The 17,695-nt window shown below is 40.0% G+C and overlaps 1 protein-coding gene across 1 annotated transcript in view; it reads right to left on the reverse strand.

Moving 5' to 3' along the window:
* Window positions 1-2,153: 2,153 nt before the first annotated feature.
* LOC121503556 (SEC14-like protein 1) overlaps window positions 2,154-17,695 on the reverse strand; it is a 31,978-nt gene continuing 16,436 nt past the window's right edge. The window contains exons 3-16 of the mRNA XM_041778021.1: window positions 15,988-16,137; window positions 14,863-14,994; window positions 14,230-14,358; window positions 11,986-12,205; window positions 11,614-11,723; window positions 11,256-11,445; window positions 10,752-10,840; window positions 9,905-9,975; window positions 6,956-7,127; window positions 6,179-6,313; window positions 4,387-4,521; window positions 3,281-3,532; window positions 3,008-3,186; window positions 2,154-2,780 (exon numbers count right to left, since the gene is read on the reverse strand). Of these exons, the coding sequence (XP_041633955.1) occupies window positions 2,675-2,780; window positions 3,008-3,186; window positions 3,281-3,532; window positions 4,387-4,521; window positions 6,179-6,313; window positions 6,956-7,127; window positions 9,905-9,975; window positions 10,752-10,840; window positions 11,256-11,445; window positions 11,614-11,723; window positions 11,986-12,205; window positions 14,230-14,358; window positions 14,863-14,994; window positions 15,988-16,137 (2,070 nt within the window). The 3' untranslated portion in view covers window positions 2,154-2,674. The remainder of the gene's footprint in view (window positions 2,781-3,007; window positions 3,187-3,280; window positions 3,533-4,386; window positions 4,522-6,178; window positions 6,314-6,955; window positions 7,128-9,904; window positions 9,976-10,751; window positions 10,841-11,255; window positions 11,446-11,613; window positions 11,724-11,985; window positions 12,206-14,229; window positions 14,359-14,862; window positions 14,995-15,987; window positions 16,138-17,695) is intronic.

The raw sequence follows: 17,695 nt of genomic DNA on the forward strand, positions 1-17,695 counted from the left end.
TTCCTGGTTCTCTCCAACAGTTACACAGATTTTAGTTAATAAAGATAAACGCATAAAGTGTTTTTTCTCTTTTAATTGTTCATTAAAAGTTGAAGCCTCTGATAAACTCTTTATAATACTTCCTCAGAGCTGCCATGTCCACTCTGCCTCACACAAGTCTTCCTCCTCCACATCCTCCTCCACATACCAGTGAACAAAGGCCCGCTCAGCCAACTCCACATCAGACTTCAGGCCTCTGCAGAAACTGTGCTGCTGCTCTGCATGCACAAACTTTCTCTCTCTCTCTCTGTGCAACAGAAAATAAAGTGGGCAGCTGGTAGTAAATGCAGACCTTAAAATCAGTTCAGATAGATATGCATGACACAAAAGGCAGCTGGTCCAGTATTTCTGCTGTAGCAAGGTTCACATTCACCACCTTACTGGCTGACTCTAAGCAGGGGTTGGTGATTTCACACTCTGATTGTTGTGCTTGAAAAGCTTTTAGAGATCACATGATTCATGCATGTATGAATTTACCTGCATAGGTCCAAAATTAAGAGTCAGTGTAAAACAAGGCATCATTAGACCTGCATGTATGTAAAGACAGAATAATTCAAAAGAAAGTTTCAGACTCCTTTTGATATAATTTGCTGTTGTGCACCAGAGATTAGATTTTTTTTTTAAAGATAGAGAGTCAGGATTGTCAGGAGGAAATAAATGGAACCCAAGCTTAGATTGTAAACATAATCTTCTCCTTAATTTTAGACTCTAAAACCCAGTGTTGGGCACGTTACTTTAAAAAAGTAATTAGTTATAGTTACTAGTTACTGCTCCCAAAATGTAACTGAGTTAGAAACTGAATTACTCCACTATAAAAGTAACTAGTTACCAGGGAAAGTAACTATTGCGTCACTTTTTTTAGTTTAAATATGTCTAAGAATTTGGATTTTTTTCTAAGCAGGTTTCACACACCAGTTGCATATTCTGGTGATTCTCAATGACGGGGTCCCGAGACACTGAGAGGGGGTCTCCAGGTGCCTTAAAAAACTACACATTTTTTAAATGATACTGTTGCCACTTACATCAATTTTGCCAAACTTAACCCGTTTTAATCACTTTTCTCCACCGATTTTATCAATTTTAACACATTTTTGCAACTTATAACTCATTTTTTTGGGTCAATTTTAAACCCTTTCCACCACTTATTTCTGCCTGTTTTTGCCACTTTTAAACCAAATCTTGCAACTCTCTGCCTATTGCTGGCTCTGTTGACACATTATTGCCACGATTAACCCCTTTTATCACTTTTCAAGCCACATCTCCCAATTTGATATGCCCATTTATGCCAGTTTCTGCCTTTTGTGTCTCAGTTAACCCTTTTTTACCAGTTTATATCAATTTTCATCCCATTTCACAAAATTTCCACTCATTTTTGCCACTTTAACTCAATTTCAGCCACTTTTGAATCCCCTTTTACCACTAAATAGAGCATTTTTGCCTTTTTTTTTTTAAATTTTGCCACATTTATCTAATTTTTGGCATTTCTAACCATTTCTGCTACTTTCAAAATCCAATTGCACCACCTTTTCCACCATGTCTTGCCATTATTAACCAATTTTAGCTATTTTTATTGTATTTGAATTCTGTTTTCGACAAAAGGATTTACATTTTTAATAGGGCTATTATTCAGGATAAATATAAAATACCACAGCTTAACTTCACAACGAACCATGATTTTGCTGGCCCCCAGTTTGGCTGGGCCCCAGAAATCCCCCCCCCCGTCTGTACATGACTATTCTCTGAATATGCATGGCTGTGTTCAACCACCGTCAGGTACAGTGGGGGTCCCCGGTCTCTGGCACCTTTATTTTGGGGGTCCTGGTCTGAAAAGGATGAGAACCCCCAGTTTAAAGGGGGTTCTGAGAAGGCTTAGCTGTTCTTAGAAGAGTAGGGGGGGTCTCAAGAATAAAGGTTTGGAAGCACTGATAGGACAGTAGTTTTAGGAGCAGGAGGTTTAGGAGATCAAACCCCATGACCTTCCTGGTGACCATTGATTCTACCACAGAGACAGTCTCCTGTTATGAATTTTGTGTTTCAGTGTAGGCTGATTAATCCAGTAAATAAAAGCAGCATGGTCTAGAAAGCACAAAAACACACCAACATTCATGTTTGTGCTACAGTCTTTATTAGTACAATCATTCTGATTTCTCTGAGGTGAGACAAAGTGAGTCATGAACATTAATCATCAGAATGTGAGACAGAGCCAAGAGAGGTTTCAGCCATGGAGGACGGCGCCATCTTGTGGACAATAAAAGTGATTTCAACAAGAGACACTACAGAGACTGTGCCCTGTTCCTCTCTGTCCTTTATTGATCCTGCAGATGCTCATCAGGCAGCCATGATTAGATAAACAACATTAACTTAAAGACAAACATCATTTGCATTAGTTACTGTACAATGATAAAATAAACATATAAATCCAGATGTTAGATATGCACAGGAAACTGATATTTTACAGACATTATTCTCTGGAATGAGAGGTCAACGACATTTTTCTGTTCCACACAACAACAGTGACGTACAAATCTATGAAAACTTTCAACCCGTTTAATTTACCGTGAGTGTGAGTAAAAATAGCTTTATTTTAAAGGCACAGTGGCAGCAAGACATCAGTCAGTTTGTCTGCAGACAGACACTACCTAGAAATGACAGAGCTGGCGTTTGATTGGCTAGAAGAAGTTGTTACAGCACTTAGCTGTGAGAAACCGCTATGGCTGGACTCCAGACTGGTCATGGATCCCCTAGAGACAATCAGGACAGAACTGTCAAATTTAAATAAATAAAAAAGAAAACAAACGTGCAAAAGAACAGGAAGAAAGAGACGTGTAAAGCACAACATGAAAGTTGGTTTCAGAGAATATTAGCACATGCATTTTTGATTAACACACACAAAGCTGCACAAAAGATGGCATGAAGAAAATAAAAAGACATAATATGAGGATAAAAAGTTTGTGATAGGAAGACTGACCTGAAGTCGCTGGAGGCCAGCACCTCGGTGTAGTACATGATCTTACACTTGTGTGAGGAAACCTGCAGCGAGGCCAGAACATCATCCACACGAGGAAGGCTGGAGGCGGAGCAGGCCGGGGCGCTGTGGAAACGCCACTGGAGGATGAAGAAGCCGGGCCATCGCGTCACATGTGAGCCCTGTTAGATCAGAGGAAAGACGCAGGGTTGATTTAAAGCTGCAGCGATGGAGAGGTGATCTGAAAACTAAGACAAATAAGCTTGGTAGCGTCACCTGTACGCTCTCTCCCTCCCTGCAGATGAGGGCTTTCTCCACCATGCTGTAGTCCTGGCCCAGGACCCAGCTCCGGTCTATCAGCTGAGCGTTGACAGGCCCTAAGGAAGGGATGCCGTGGGTTCCAAGCGTGTCTTTTTTTGGAGTCTGGGGTGCCCTCTTGGAGTGGTAGATGTTGAAAATGACGTCTCCTTTGGACACGTCGAAGTCCCAGGTGATGACGGAGGAGGCTTCTGTGATCTCGATTAACATCTGCAGGAGGAAGTCAGAGGACGAGGCCTAAGGTTTAGTTTTCTTCCAGCTGATGGCACCCTAATCCATGGTATATACTCCCTTGGACTCTCAGTACCAGCAGTTAAGGTAGCTTCACTCTTAATTCATCTGTGGCCTGTTGCACCAGCTATATTTAAATTTTGCCTTAAATTACACTGTGGCCTAACAGCATGCAACATGAGACTCTAAATCAGTGTTACTCAACCAATAAGCCAAATAGTTGAAAAAATATCTTTGCAAGAGCCACAATCTAAGTGGTGAAAAATGGGTGAAAGTGACAATAGAAAGAAGTAAAAGCCAGCAAAACAGGTGAAAAAGCTGCAAAAAAAGTCGCCAACAATGGGTGAGCAGAGGTAAAATAGACAGACAATGACAAAAACTGGGTGAAAAGTGACAAAAAATGTGGAGAAAAAGTGGCAGAATTAGGTGAGATGTGACAAAAAAATGACGAACAGGTGGCAATAATGGTAAAAAAGCGGCAAAATCATGACAAAAAATGAGCAAAAAGTGACTAAAATTGGCAAAAAAATTGGACTAAAAAAGCAGCAAAAAGGTGGGAAAAAGAGTGAAAAATAACTAAAATTGGCAAAAAGGTGGAGGAAAATGAGTGAAAAACAACTCAAATTGGAGCTAAGCAATGTCAGCTCACTGTAACTTTGTACTTCTCAAGTGTCCTTAGTGTGCCTGTGTTTGAACTGTCTCAGCTGGTGCAACACTTTGAACGTTCATGGTACGTAGACATCGTCTTAAATCAGAAATTGCATGCAAACTAGACTAGAGCGGATGCAGCCCAATGCTTTGTCTGTGTGCAGGTCTGCAGGCAGATACTGTACCTCATACGGGGCTCCTTTGAAAATACTGGCACTCTTGTAGACGGAGTCAGTCAGCAGGCGGTTTTCCTCACTCTCCAGCTCCTCTGCTGTCCTGTACAGAGATTTGGGGACCAAACCGCCCTCAGGAATATCACACTAGAGAGGAGGGAAGGAAAAACATCATCTCAATCTTAAAACAATCAACACTTCAAAAAACAGGCTTTAAAAGAAATATTTCACTCCCTATAGATGAATCTAGGGGAACTAGAAGCAGCCATGACTGCAGTGTGATCACACTGTAACACTGAGGTGTTTGAACGAGAGGTGTGAAGACCCTGTGGAGCTATCAGCTGCTCGAGTAATCATGACAATTTTAACTTTAGAGAAAATGGCAATTCAAGGAGAATAAAATGAACTGTGTGTGATGTGTTCAAAGTCACATGGAGCAATTGGAATTTTAGTTTTTAGCAAGAAATCCGAATAAATTTAGTGCTTTAGAGGAGAAAGTTTTATGTTTTTATTAATAAAAAGTCAACTGGACTTCTCTGAGTACATGTCGTCTTGGACATTGGTATGTCTTCATTTATAAAGCCGTTCTCAAGCCAAATCAAGTCAAAGTTTATTTATATAGCACGTTTGAAAAACAACCTTAGCTGAACAAAGTGCCTTACAGGCTTTGACAAAACATTAAAAGCACAATAAATGACTCACAAAAAAACATAATGATCCAGCAATATCAAATGCACCAATATTCCTATTACTATTACTAATATTATCAATGAAGAGTTTGATAATTAAGGCACATTAGTAAGAGTATCATTATGAATACAAATCAATGAGTCTCATCACTAAAGTCTGTTATCCAGTGTGTCAGTTTTCTCATCACTTTAGTTCAGATTATTACATGGAGGCTTTTGATGTATAAAATGAGTGTTTAATTATTTTGTTACAATTTGGCTATTTTTTAGAGAGAAAATACAATGTGACTAAAAGTAAAGACTAAGATGTAAGGACCTTTTTGTCGATTAACCCGCAATTTTCACATAGGATGACTACGCCACGCACCGAGGTACCACGGATTTGGTCCGAGCGATGGCGAGCGACCTCGCCCACAGCCCTGATCAGCAGGAAGAGATCATGGAAGAACTGCAAGTTCACGCAAGAATAGTATGTCAACACGACCTATTTTACCTTTTGGGGTTAATTTATCATCCTTTCCAGTGTAAGTCCATGATATTATTGCTTCTACCATTGAGTGAGTACATTAGGAAGTTAAAAGGTTAATCTTTGCTTAAAGGATCTGTGGTTTTATGTAAAATTCTTGTCGAAATGTCCTCAAAAGTTAACTTTTCCTCATTAATGGCGCCACTGTAGCTGTGTGACCCACTGACCTCTTGGTGACCCTTTGCTCTCGCTGCAGGATGAGACGTAATGTTGTTTGTGATGATTTACGATCAGGAGTCCGTGTATTGTGTTTTATTTTGAAAGAACCCAATATTCTATGCTTGTGACTTCCTGTCTAGGGCTTTTTGATTGACGGGTACTGACATGGTTTAGCAGTAGCCGGCACTGAAAATAGACCCGCAGCATATCTCGAACAAAGCGGAGCAAAGTGTCGGTCCAGGCACACACCGCTGCCGGTCTGGAGCGATGTGCTCTGTAGTACGATTCGCCGGCGGTTTGCCTGGCGTTCACTCTATGTGGAAATTCGAGGTAAAACTATGAACGGTGAACAGGACTAAAGCCAAAGCTATTTTTGTCTTAAGACTAAATCTAAAATGGGCTACCAAATTAACACTGGTTTGAATCTCACCATGCAGTCTCCCCCTAAGAACTCTGGGAGGATTTCTCTGTCGATGTAGTCCACCAGACCTCCAGGACCTTGGTAGTCGTTTCCAGCGTAAACCAGAAACTTTTTGCGCGTGTTTTCGTCTATTAGAGGGCTGACCTAGAGGAAAGAGAACAAGCATCATTAAATAACAAAAGAAACAGCAGGTGAACTCTTAATGACCTTTATGAGTGAGTCAATGAATGTCTGAATCAGTAATGGGCTCAATTACAGAACCACCTGTATGTTTTTATCCTCAGAATAACTTAGGAAATGCTACTTTGTTTTATGTCGTTTTGTTGACTAATAGTTAATTTTATATGGTTTAACATCACTGTGTAAACACAGAAACATTTAATTTAGCTCATACAATACCTCAGCTGTGTGCAGAGTTTCTGACTTTTATTAGTTTTTGATTTATTCTCACATATTTTTCCACTTGTACAACAACTTATCTTAATTCCTTAGCAGGATGCCATTAGTCTACAAACTCTACTGTTGTGTATTACTGTTGCAGTAATCAAATCCCCCTCATGTATAATTCATGGCTATAATTACCTTCTCTCCATTCTGCTTGGTTTATTAGTATCTCTAATTCAAAATGTTGCTTTGTTACACTCCGTGATTAACATTTCCTATCAGGGAGGAAAATTCACAAGGTGTAACGTCTGTGCCATAAACCTAATTTCATTTTAATTTATTCACATCTGATGATTCATTAAAGCCACATCCACACATTAACACTCAAACATTTATCCTCACCAGAGTCCACAGCACAGGAAACACTCGGGGCGCCCTCAGGATGAGCAGGCGGCCCAGAGTCTCGGGGTAGTTCGCCTCCACCACCTCAATGATTCTCAGCAGAGCTTTAACGCCCGGTCTCCACAAGTGACGCATGTTCAGGCCCTCCAGATCCACCAGGCAGGTCCAGCAGCTAACAGAAACATGAAGACATTACACGGCTGAACACGCAAACATGGGAACACCAGATTATTTTAAACACAGGGGGCCTGATTCACCAGGAATGGACTGCAGCTTCTGGATATGTGCTCTGTCTCAAGGTCTAATTCACAAAACATACAGCACTAATGATGTTAAACACAGCCATGAGGTTGTGGTGCTGCATGCAGTTTTTTCCTCGTTGTGTGTGTGAATATGGAGAGATGCTATCTCAGCCCGTATGACCGTGTGCCCTCTGTTCACAATACTCTGGGTAAGTCCAGCTTTTAAACCTACGTCTGTTCCACCCTGGGTGTAAAAGTTACACCCATGTGTAACTCAAACAGAGCTGAAGTCCAGGTGGCACACAGGATTTAACTTTAACTCCTGCGTACGACCAGCTGCTTTACTCAGCCCCGGTTCTGTCCACACTCAGATGAGCTAGGATGGATGTCTCCTCAAGTTTACTGTAAGGCCAGAATCTCCACACATGTAGAGGCATTATACCTTTATTTAAAAGGCTGATAAGGTCAGAATTGATCCTGGGTAGAAGTCAACTTTTTATTTATCAATATTAACTTAAGTACAAAAGAAGTCCAAAGCATCATTTACATAAAAAGGCCACTGAAATCTAGCTTTTAATAGCAACTAAATCCTGAATAAGGTGGTTTATGTATGTTTATGTTGTAGTTCAATAAATTAAGGGAGAAATTTTCAAATTTCATTTTAGTATAGACGCAGAGTACAGCACAGTGATCACTCAGACAGTCTGACAAAACAACAGATCTGATGTTTCTTTAAGGATCTGTGACAATGAGTCCAGTAGAGATGACGATTCATGTTAACACTCTAAGCAGAGGTTAGCTGTTAAAACAAGAAGGTTCCTGGTTCAAATTCTGCTTGGACAGGGTCTTTTTGCGTAAAAAACACATATTTTCTCTGTGCATGCTTAGATTCACTCTGGGTGCTGCCATTTACCGTCCACAGTCCAAAAAACGCACATTGGGTAAACTGTTGACCCTAATTTGCTTAGTGGAGTCAACATAACCCTCAATTTCCACATAGAATGTCTGCGTCGTGCTCTGCAGTGCCACGGTTTACCTCTAAACCCACTAAGGGCTTACCTCTGAGATAAGCCCATAGTGGGTTTCTACCTCATCTGCACATGTGATTTACTATATTCACTTTTCTTTGTCTGACTGTGCTTTTATAAATATGCGAACTAAACTAAACTAAACTAAACTAAACTAAACTAAACTGTCAACCCCAACAGAAGGCGAATGACCTCGCCCACTGGAAGCGTAGAGTGTCTAGCGCGCTGCGCGTGGCGTGCTGATCAGAGACCTGAGATCACAGGAGAACTGCAAGTTCACACAGGACACCTTTTGAGGTTAATTTATCATCCTTTCCAGTATAGGTCTATGATATTATTGCTTTCGCCACTGGTGAGTACATCAGGAAGTGAAAAGGTTAATGTTTGCATAGCCCTTTAAGACCCACGGTAGTGCCGGCGCTCCCAATCATTTCTATCTTCAACCGTGGGTGGAACTGCAAACAAATGAGATAGAGCAATAATCCTTTTTGCATATAAAACCGTTAAGACTAACACTAACACGTCACACCTTTAATGGGTCCCAGAGATATCCTTCCTTCTTTTTTGCAGAAATATAGTAATAAGCGCACACATCAAAAAAACAATATAATATGATTCAAACTGCTGCCTTTCACCGCAGTTCCTACTTTACGTGTACGTGATGGCATATGACACTTTGACTTCATGAAACCTATCATGTTGTTTTCTTGCAGGTCACGAGTCACACTTGTTTTTGTTTCAACATGGGCTTCAGCAAACATATGTATGCTCAGAACTATCTGGCACACTTAGAGACTTGATTGCATTACTGTGACTAGTTCACTTTTAATAAACATGCAGTCTTTTTGCAAATTGAGCACAATTTCATTTTATCTTTGTTTTTGCCTTCAATGGAAGGTCATAAAAGGTTAAAGGATCTGTGTTTTTTTGTAAGATTCTTTGTCTAAATGTCCTGAAAAGTTAACTTTTCCTTGTCAATGACGCCGTTGTAGCTCTGTGACCCACTGACCTCTCGGTGACCTTTTGCTCTCGCTGCAGGATGAGATGTAACGTTGATATAGTGATGATTTATGATCAGGAGTCAGTGTATTGTGTTTTATTTTGAAAGAACTGGATATTCTATGCTTGCGACTTCCTGTTTGGAGCTTTCTAATTGACAGGAATCTATGCGGTTAGGCAGCGGCCAGCGCTGAAAATAGACCTGCAGCGTATCCCCATTGAAGCATGGCAGAGTGGCGATTCAAGGATGCGCCGCTACTGGATTGGAGCATGGGGAATGAAACTGCTCTGATTCATTAAAGAGGGAGCGATTTGCTCTGCAGTACGATTTCTCGGGGCAGCCATTGTATGTGGAAATTGCAGGTAAGTGTCCTTGATTGGCTGGAGCTGAAGGAGGCCTATGCTGACCATTAAATAAATTAAGTGCTTAATTATCAGGCCTTAAAATCATCATAACAGTGTGTTAATGTTGACACTCCTGACATAAATGTCACAAATACAGCAGGGACACACAGAGACACTGTTTGCTCAGCAGCACAGGTACAGAGTATTTAACCCTCTGTGTAAGTGTTCAGTATGAAATAAACAGTTTTGGACTCATTTGAATATTTCTAAATGGGTCCAAAACTGTTGCAATCCTTCTGTGAATCAGGCTCTGAGAGGATGGATGAATGAAGTACCTGATGGGTCGACCGAAGACTCTGGTGTTTTCTTCACAGCGTCTCAGACCTTCTTCATTAAGAGACAGGACCTGGGTCACATTCATGAAGATGACAAATTAATGCAAATGAAGATACACATTACATTAAAATGACTGTAGTGTGCTTTTTCTCATCATCCTGTTATTTATATTAGTTTTTCACACATAGTGTACAACTGAGAACATTACACACAGTGGTTTATAAAAACACCCTTCATCTGGTCTCATGAAGTACAGTTGGTCTCACTCGTATCACATCAAGGTCGAGAGGTAGCAGGGGTTTTGGCATGTACATATGAGTTCATTCAGGGACTCTAGTCATACATTTAAACATTTTATTGCTAAATGGATCTACAGTTTTACTTGGCAGAAAAGGCTCTGCTCTAAAGATGCTCCCTGGGTCAGTCAGGAGCATGCTTTGACTTTCCATTAAGGGCATAGCTAGAAACTCCCATGTTATGGACATATTTATGACAATTCATTGTGAAGAAATTAATCTATAGTAGCATGAATCTGAATCTGATGGTGCAACAAGCTTAATGCTATAAAGGAGGAGGCTGGGGTGAAGGAGGTGAAGCTTTGCAAGCAGCAGCAGCAGCATTAATGCAAGCAGGGATTAGTGAGAAGTATGTCATATTTAAACACACCGCTGTGCTGAGAGAAAGAGCTGTGATTGGCTGTGGAAGCAACAGTGCCGCTGCCTGTTTTGGCTAGGACACTCTTCTTGTTCTGAATCTCAAAGAACTCTTTCCAGGTTAAAAACATTTAAATAAACATGAATAAAAATGTGGTAGATTGTGCTTTTTCGTCGTGAATGCATTCATCACCTGTCTCAGCAGCGACTCCTCACCCAGGGCTCGAACCAGACCTTTAGTGTCCATTTGTCCCAGACGTAACACATAAAGAGGACGGCCGTCTAAACCACACAAACAAACAGAGAAGGAGTCAAAGATGGCTGCAACATTGAATCAAAAACATTAAATGATTGTGATGTAAAGAGAGTGAGTCACATCCTCTACTACGAGATCCCCCACCTCCATCTTTTCACATAGACTGGTCTGGTATTTCCTGTCTAATCAGGCATTAATTCAGCATGTGAGCAATCAGATGGCACATCCTGTGTTCAGGTTGATCTGCTGAGCAGTTAAACGCAATGACTCATGTTTAAACATTGGAGCTCTGACAGATGGTGCTCAGACTGAACAGTCAATAATTAACTGGCCGTTTTAACCCGTCTGAACTTCTTTAATTCAGATGGCTCTGTCCCTCTGCATCTTTATGTTTTAATGTTCAGGAAGCAGTGAAATAAAGTCAGCATTAACCTACGGTACCTCTGTCGTGGTGGTGCCATCCTCCGGTGTAGTAGTCTTGCAGCAGCTGTGGCCGCTCCCAGGTGTCTAACAGGAAGTCTACCTGATGCTGCTTCCTCCAGGTGAGCGACTGACACAAGAGCTCTCTGGCCTTGTCCATGTTGAAGTCTCTGGCCCTCAGGAAGCGAAGGACATGCTGATCCTTTGGGATCTGTACGACAGGAAGCAGAATTTATCTTTAAAGCTCTTTAAATGTAGACTATCAATGCTTTATCAGCAGTGTGAGAGGAAAAAAAATAATTTTATATATGAAAACAAGCGTGAGGTGCTCCTGAGATAAATGTGCATTTGTATGATGGTAAACAGCGCCATGTTTGACCTTGCCCTTGTGGTTTTCTTGGAGCCACTGGCGCAGTCGAATCAGGCAGCTCTCCTGCATCAGCGTTAGATCACCAAGGTAACGTCGGATGTAATCAGCATCCAATTTGTCTGCAGGCACAAACACATAAAGAGGATGAAGAGAGCATACAGTCTGTACATGATGATTTTCAACAGTAGAAAATAAACACACATAGGTTATGGCAGCAGGGCCCTATGCTGCTGCTAATTAATGTGCAGAATAATATATTTAGCTTTTAATTTTACAAAGGCAACATTAACTAGAATTATTGCATGAATTTCATCCACAGATTTTCATTAATACTGATACAGATCTAAAGGTAGATGAACCCTGCTGAGTGAAACCACTGACCGTCAGGAGAGCCGGCCAGCAGCTCTGTTTGTCCGGTCGGGTCTTTGCTGTCCGCCCCGTTATTAGCTCCCCTCGCCGGGATGGGTCTGGCTGCAGAGGGAGTCTGCAGCTGTAGCCGAGTGGGGACGGTACCAGAGACAACAGGGGGGGTCCAAGGAGGGATGTAAGTCACACCTTCCTCCTCCAGCTCTTTGAGGTAGTATTCGATTATTTCTTTACCCTGAAACACAGGAGGAGAAAGAGTTAAAGTGACTGTTTAGATGGTGAATACATACAGAGAAAGAACATGATCTTACTGATAGGACTGGCCAGATATTACCTACAGTCCACAGTAGACAGTATACTACAGTTTCAGAGTTGGGGGACTCCCACCCTCCTTTGAGGGGGATAAAGTGCATGATGTTGCATACATCAGCATGTACAAAACATGCATTTTAGGTAGTTTGTATAACTTTTAGTCACATTTTAGCTACTCACATGTTTTTAGCAGAGATAAGTACTGAGATCTTGTATGATACTGCACCAACATATTTAATACCTACTGGACTGACTCACAACACAGATTTCAGAGCCCGCCATCAGGGCCCCACTATCCCAAAGCAGTCCAACCTCACCTCACCGCTCAAAACTAACCTTATGGCTTAATTATGTGGCTATAAAATTCAGAGAAGGGGGCGCAGATGGCCTAGTGGTTTAAGGTGTGCCCCACGTAGGTAGGCGACCTGTGTTAGAGTACAGCTTGTTGCTACTTTCTTGCATTTCTCGTTAAGGTGAAAAATGTGCAGGGGGAAATCATGTTGGGGTATGGGGTATCTTTTTAAAATTCCTACAGCTATTAAACCTCTCCCAAAAAAAGAGCTTGGAAGAGTTTTACCAAGAATTTTCACAGAAATCACCAGTACCATATAAGTAAATATAACAAAAGTTGCTGCTTCCACATCAATTTACCAATTCAGGTGCATTTAGGGGGCAACTTTCTCTACCTGAGAATCATAACAAAAGACCTGTTTCCTGCACAGGTTTTCCACCAATCAGGACACAGCATATTCGCATCAAACCCATGACCAGATATCAGGGGCGGAGGCAGTCGTGTTATCCAGACTAAGTCCAAACAAGGACATCCAGGGGGCTGCTTTCTCAGAAATCGCACAGTTGTATGCACTATATTTATGCAATTTTAATCAAAAGTTTAGAATTCAAATGCCAACAAATCTCTGCATTGTTTAAGCAAATATTATGCAGCTTAAGCTAAAACATTCCTCAGTGCTTACATACAGTTTTTTCTAGAGCTCAGTGTGCTAAGAGTGTCATTATCATTCCAAAATCATGAAACCCCTCATTGAAGAACAATAACTTTTATTTTTGCCTTCTTTAAATGTCTGATATCTTATATATGTCAAATGGCATGGGTAGGGTAGGAAATTTTGCGTGACGTTAATGACTGGAACTACATTTTTAAATTGAAAACATAAAAATCAACATATAGGAGTTACGGAGATTGATTCATCCACAAAAATGCAATAAAACTGTATTTTCTGAACATAGTTAAAAGCACTTGTTTACTGCAGTGAGAGCATAATTGTTAATGGTAAATTTAAAAAATGTTTGGCATTAAGATTTCATTTTTCATGTTGTGGTCAGCAAGGGCCAGTTGTTTATCTCTTATTTCTTTTTGCATTTATCTATCATAAAATTCATAAGAAACATATTTTTAACCAACCCAAAAGATTCAAGGCTCTTTCGGGGCTTCAGCCTGCTCCTTTCCCTGTCTATGCCAGAAAAGGTGTACCATGTGGCTAAAGTATCTCAATCGCCCCCTTGTGGGTGGTGACAGTAGAAGTGAAAAGGACTGATTAAGTGATAAAGAGTAAAATTTTGTTACTCTTGAAAGAAAACATAAATATCTAAACAACAGTTTGTCTATTGAACCAAAGTGGGACAGTGAACCTTGACTTACAGGAGGGATTAATTTATGTATACACAAAAAAGACTCAGATAAAGAATATGACTTATTTTCAGGATAGCATCAAAAATACTAATAAGCTGATATTTTTTTACCAAGACAGGCTTTGAGTCATGATTTATTTGGAGAAAACAGGCAAATTTATTAAACACCCCCACAGAGCTGGGGGTGTTTCATAGTCACTGTGAGACTGACAGTCCAATGAGGCTCTTTAAATGACTATTTGGGGTTACTTCTACTCAACAGACCACAAATTTATGCGTTTAAAAAAAGTTTCAGACCTTTTTAATGCTGCTGGCATACTGCTTCATGGCTATCTTCTCTGCGGTGCTCTCAAAGCCAAAAAAGGACTTAATGTCCAGACTGGCTGTTTGTTCAAAGCACGTCCAGTTCTCATTCTCTGGATGAACCTGAGGAGGAGAAACATGAACCAAAATAAGAACTGTAATAATAATCAGAACCAGGGAGCGTTGCATGGTTCATATGAAGAATTACAACAAGAACAAAGTGAGTTTTACACAAATTCCACATGCTGAAGAGCATTTGGAAGAGGCTTCTGAATCAGAAAAAGCAAAATCATACAGCTGGAGGTTGTTTACTTGTGTACAGAGAGAACATTTCTGTCTTTTCTTTTTTTTTTTTTTTTGCTTTTAAAATCTCCAAATGTTGACTAAAGAGATAATGGTGTTGGCATATCACAAAAGAATCATGAGGATAAGTAAATCAAAGATTGAATCAAGAAGCCAAGTTTTACTGGCGTGCATACGCAGCAATGACGATGTTTTTTACCACCCTGCCTCCTTTTTTATAAGGTGTAGTAAAAGTGTTATGCAGGAACAATAAAACAAACACAACAACAAAGAAATAAACCTGACAGAGGCTTTCTTGGTTTAGTGTTGGACTCTGAGGCTCACCGTGTAGTTGCAGGACTCTCTGACGATCACTCTGTTGGAAAATGTCTCGTTGTGAACCTCGATGTGGAGCGTCCTGTCTCTGTGATTCAGGGTGTTCTTTTGGATGAAGTAGAGGTAGTCTACGCCAGCGATCTACAGCGGGAAAGGAAAATCTGACAGTTAAAGCATGAAAATAAACAGCCAAAAAAGTGTTATGCAACATTCCTACTCAATCTTAACAAAGAATCCCACTTTAGTAGTTGGATTAACAGACACTTTATTGTCATTGATGGCAAGACTGATGAATAATAAATGATGAAATTCAATTTAACATCAGCTTTTAACAACAGCATAAGAAATTAAAGTTCAAAGAAGGAAAGCAGATATTTATAAAAATATAACTTCAAGAAGGGTCTAGTTCAGCTATTTTACTGTTTTTGAAAGGCCTTCACTCTATTTTATTATATTATACTATAGATATTATTAGTGTTATTTAAAGCTCCTCATTCTATAAAAAGGTCATTAGATGTCCTTAAATGATCTTTACATTCACTTCTTTATCTAAAGAAAGGGGATTTAAAGTACCTCATAGAAAATTGATAAACAAAAGAGCTGATTTTAACTGGTACAAATAAAAATGTAATCACAGTTAAACAGCAGAGGATTCTATCTGGTTTACAGTTCTCTTGTTTGTTTCTCTCTTACATCTTTAGCTGAAAAGAGGCGTACAGACATGGAGACAACAGGGAATGATTATGCAGTAGGTGATGCTGTTTATTTGCCACATGTTGGCATTTTCTATTTCAGATCTCCATCTGCTATGGCTAAACTAGATGACAATGACTATCTCTCTCCTCCTCATGAATTTATTGTGAGAAGTGTCTCCTGGTTGGCAGGTAGAGGAGAGAGAAGCAGAGACGTAAGAGAAATGAAATAACCTAGCAAAAAATGGAAACTAAAAGCATCAGGAATGACAACTTTATGAAGGGACTTCTCATCTAAAGATTGAAAACAAACTGGGTTACTTCTCCTATTGTTCGTATATTATTGTATTGTATCCTATTGCATCGTAATATTAGTTTCAGCTGAGTCGTAGCGTATCATGAGTTGAGTAAACCATTGCACCCCGGTTAGAAAGTTAATCACCCGCTTTAGCAGCCGTGGTGCCTCGATGTCGATGACACAGCGCCTCTCAGTCACCAGTGTAGATCCATCTTTACTTTGGCTCTCGCTGATGATTTCACTGTCCACAAACACCGGGATCAGGGGGCACTTTGGGAACCTCCTCATGTAGGCCTGAGAGGAATCACAAGAGAAAGGAATGATAAAAGACAGAAATAAGGCTCCTTTTATTATAATCTACTTTTCTGCAACACATGTGAACTTTTGAATTTCGTCATGATACTAGAAAAGCACTCGGAGAGCGCAGACCTCCACCATTAGCCCTATCTCCCAATAGTAAAGAATCCTTAAAAAAAATCCTGGATCCAGAGGGTGATCCAGATCACTTCCAAAATCTAATCAGTTCTTCCTTATGCCATTTCTGACATTTCCTAAAAAATTTCATGAAAATCCGTACATGATTTTTGAGTTACGTTGCTGACAAACTAACAAAAAAACTAACAACAAACCCTGCCGATCACATAACCTCCTTGACGGAGGTAAAAATAGCTCTCTGATTGGCTAGTTGTATTCACCACAGAAGTAACCGGTCCTCTAATGATGTTTTAATAGTACAGCCTGTGCACATACAGTGCTTGACAAATTTATTAGACCACCTGTTATATTTGTCTCAGAGACCATCCAGCATCATGAAGTGCTTTAATGTGGACTCTTTCATTTTCAGTCAGCTCTCCACGTTTTACCATTTTGAACAGGAATGAGGAATTTCAAACTGAATTCACCTTTTTATACCCAAATTTGAGCCGGCTCACTGGGCTTCTCTGTGAAGTCTCTGAGAAATGAATCAAGCATAACATTCAACCACTAAAACTCATTTTTCTGCTCAGGAATGCAAGTAAATAACTATAATTTGACATATTAATCAAGAAATAATAATGTCCTTTACTACTTTTTCAGTTTTTTTGTAAATCAGTAAATTTGAAAATGCATGGATAACAATAATTATATTTTAGCATTAAAAATATCAGTTGGGTTAAAGAGCCTCTACATATTGGTATATTAACCATTGCAGAAACATAAAAAAAAAGATTTTGGTAATTACCAATGCTGTTAATTTAGGGCAGCTGTGGCATAAACCTTACTTTGGGTGGTCGTCTAATAAATTTGTTAAGCACTGTACTTTCTGATAATACTCAGTTTTATGTAATAGTTTCTGTACATTGCTTACGTATGCAATAACTGACATTTTAAGCTCAGCTGCAGCAGCTTTCAGCTGTACCACTTTTTATAGGCTATGATCTCTGAGTGCTTTATTGCCTTCAGCAGCACACAGGGAGACGGTCTGTCCAGGTGGATTTCTCCAGGGTTCACCTGTCAATATTGACCGAGCGGCTGTTTCAGGATATGCAGAGATAGATCAGGCTACATAACTGGTGACTGAGTAACTAATGCAGGGAAGGAACTAGAACAGTCATGGGTTGTTTTAAGGCTTTAAAGTGAAAATACACCAGTTCACCGTGAGGTAAGACATCAGTAGATGGGTCGTGAACTGCAGGCTGCAAATATCTCAAATCAAGAGAACAAATTCTTCTGTATCTGACAAAAATTCCATTTTTGGGGGAGCTTTGGTACTGGAAAGTTTACTTCTTTAAAGTTTTTTGTTAATTTTCTCTCCTGTAGAAAAATACATTTTAAAGACCCTGTAAAGTAAAAACAAATCTGTATTTAGGTT

The sequence above is a fragment of the Cheilinus undulatus genome, linkage group 21, assembly GCF_018320785.1.
Source record: "Cheilinus undulatus linkage group 21, ASM1832078v1, whole genome shotgun sequence".
Lineage (NCBI taxonomy): Eukaryota > Metazoa > Chordata > Actinopteri > Labriformes > Labridae > Cheilinus > Cheilinus undulatus.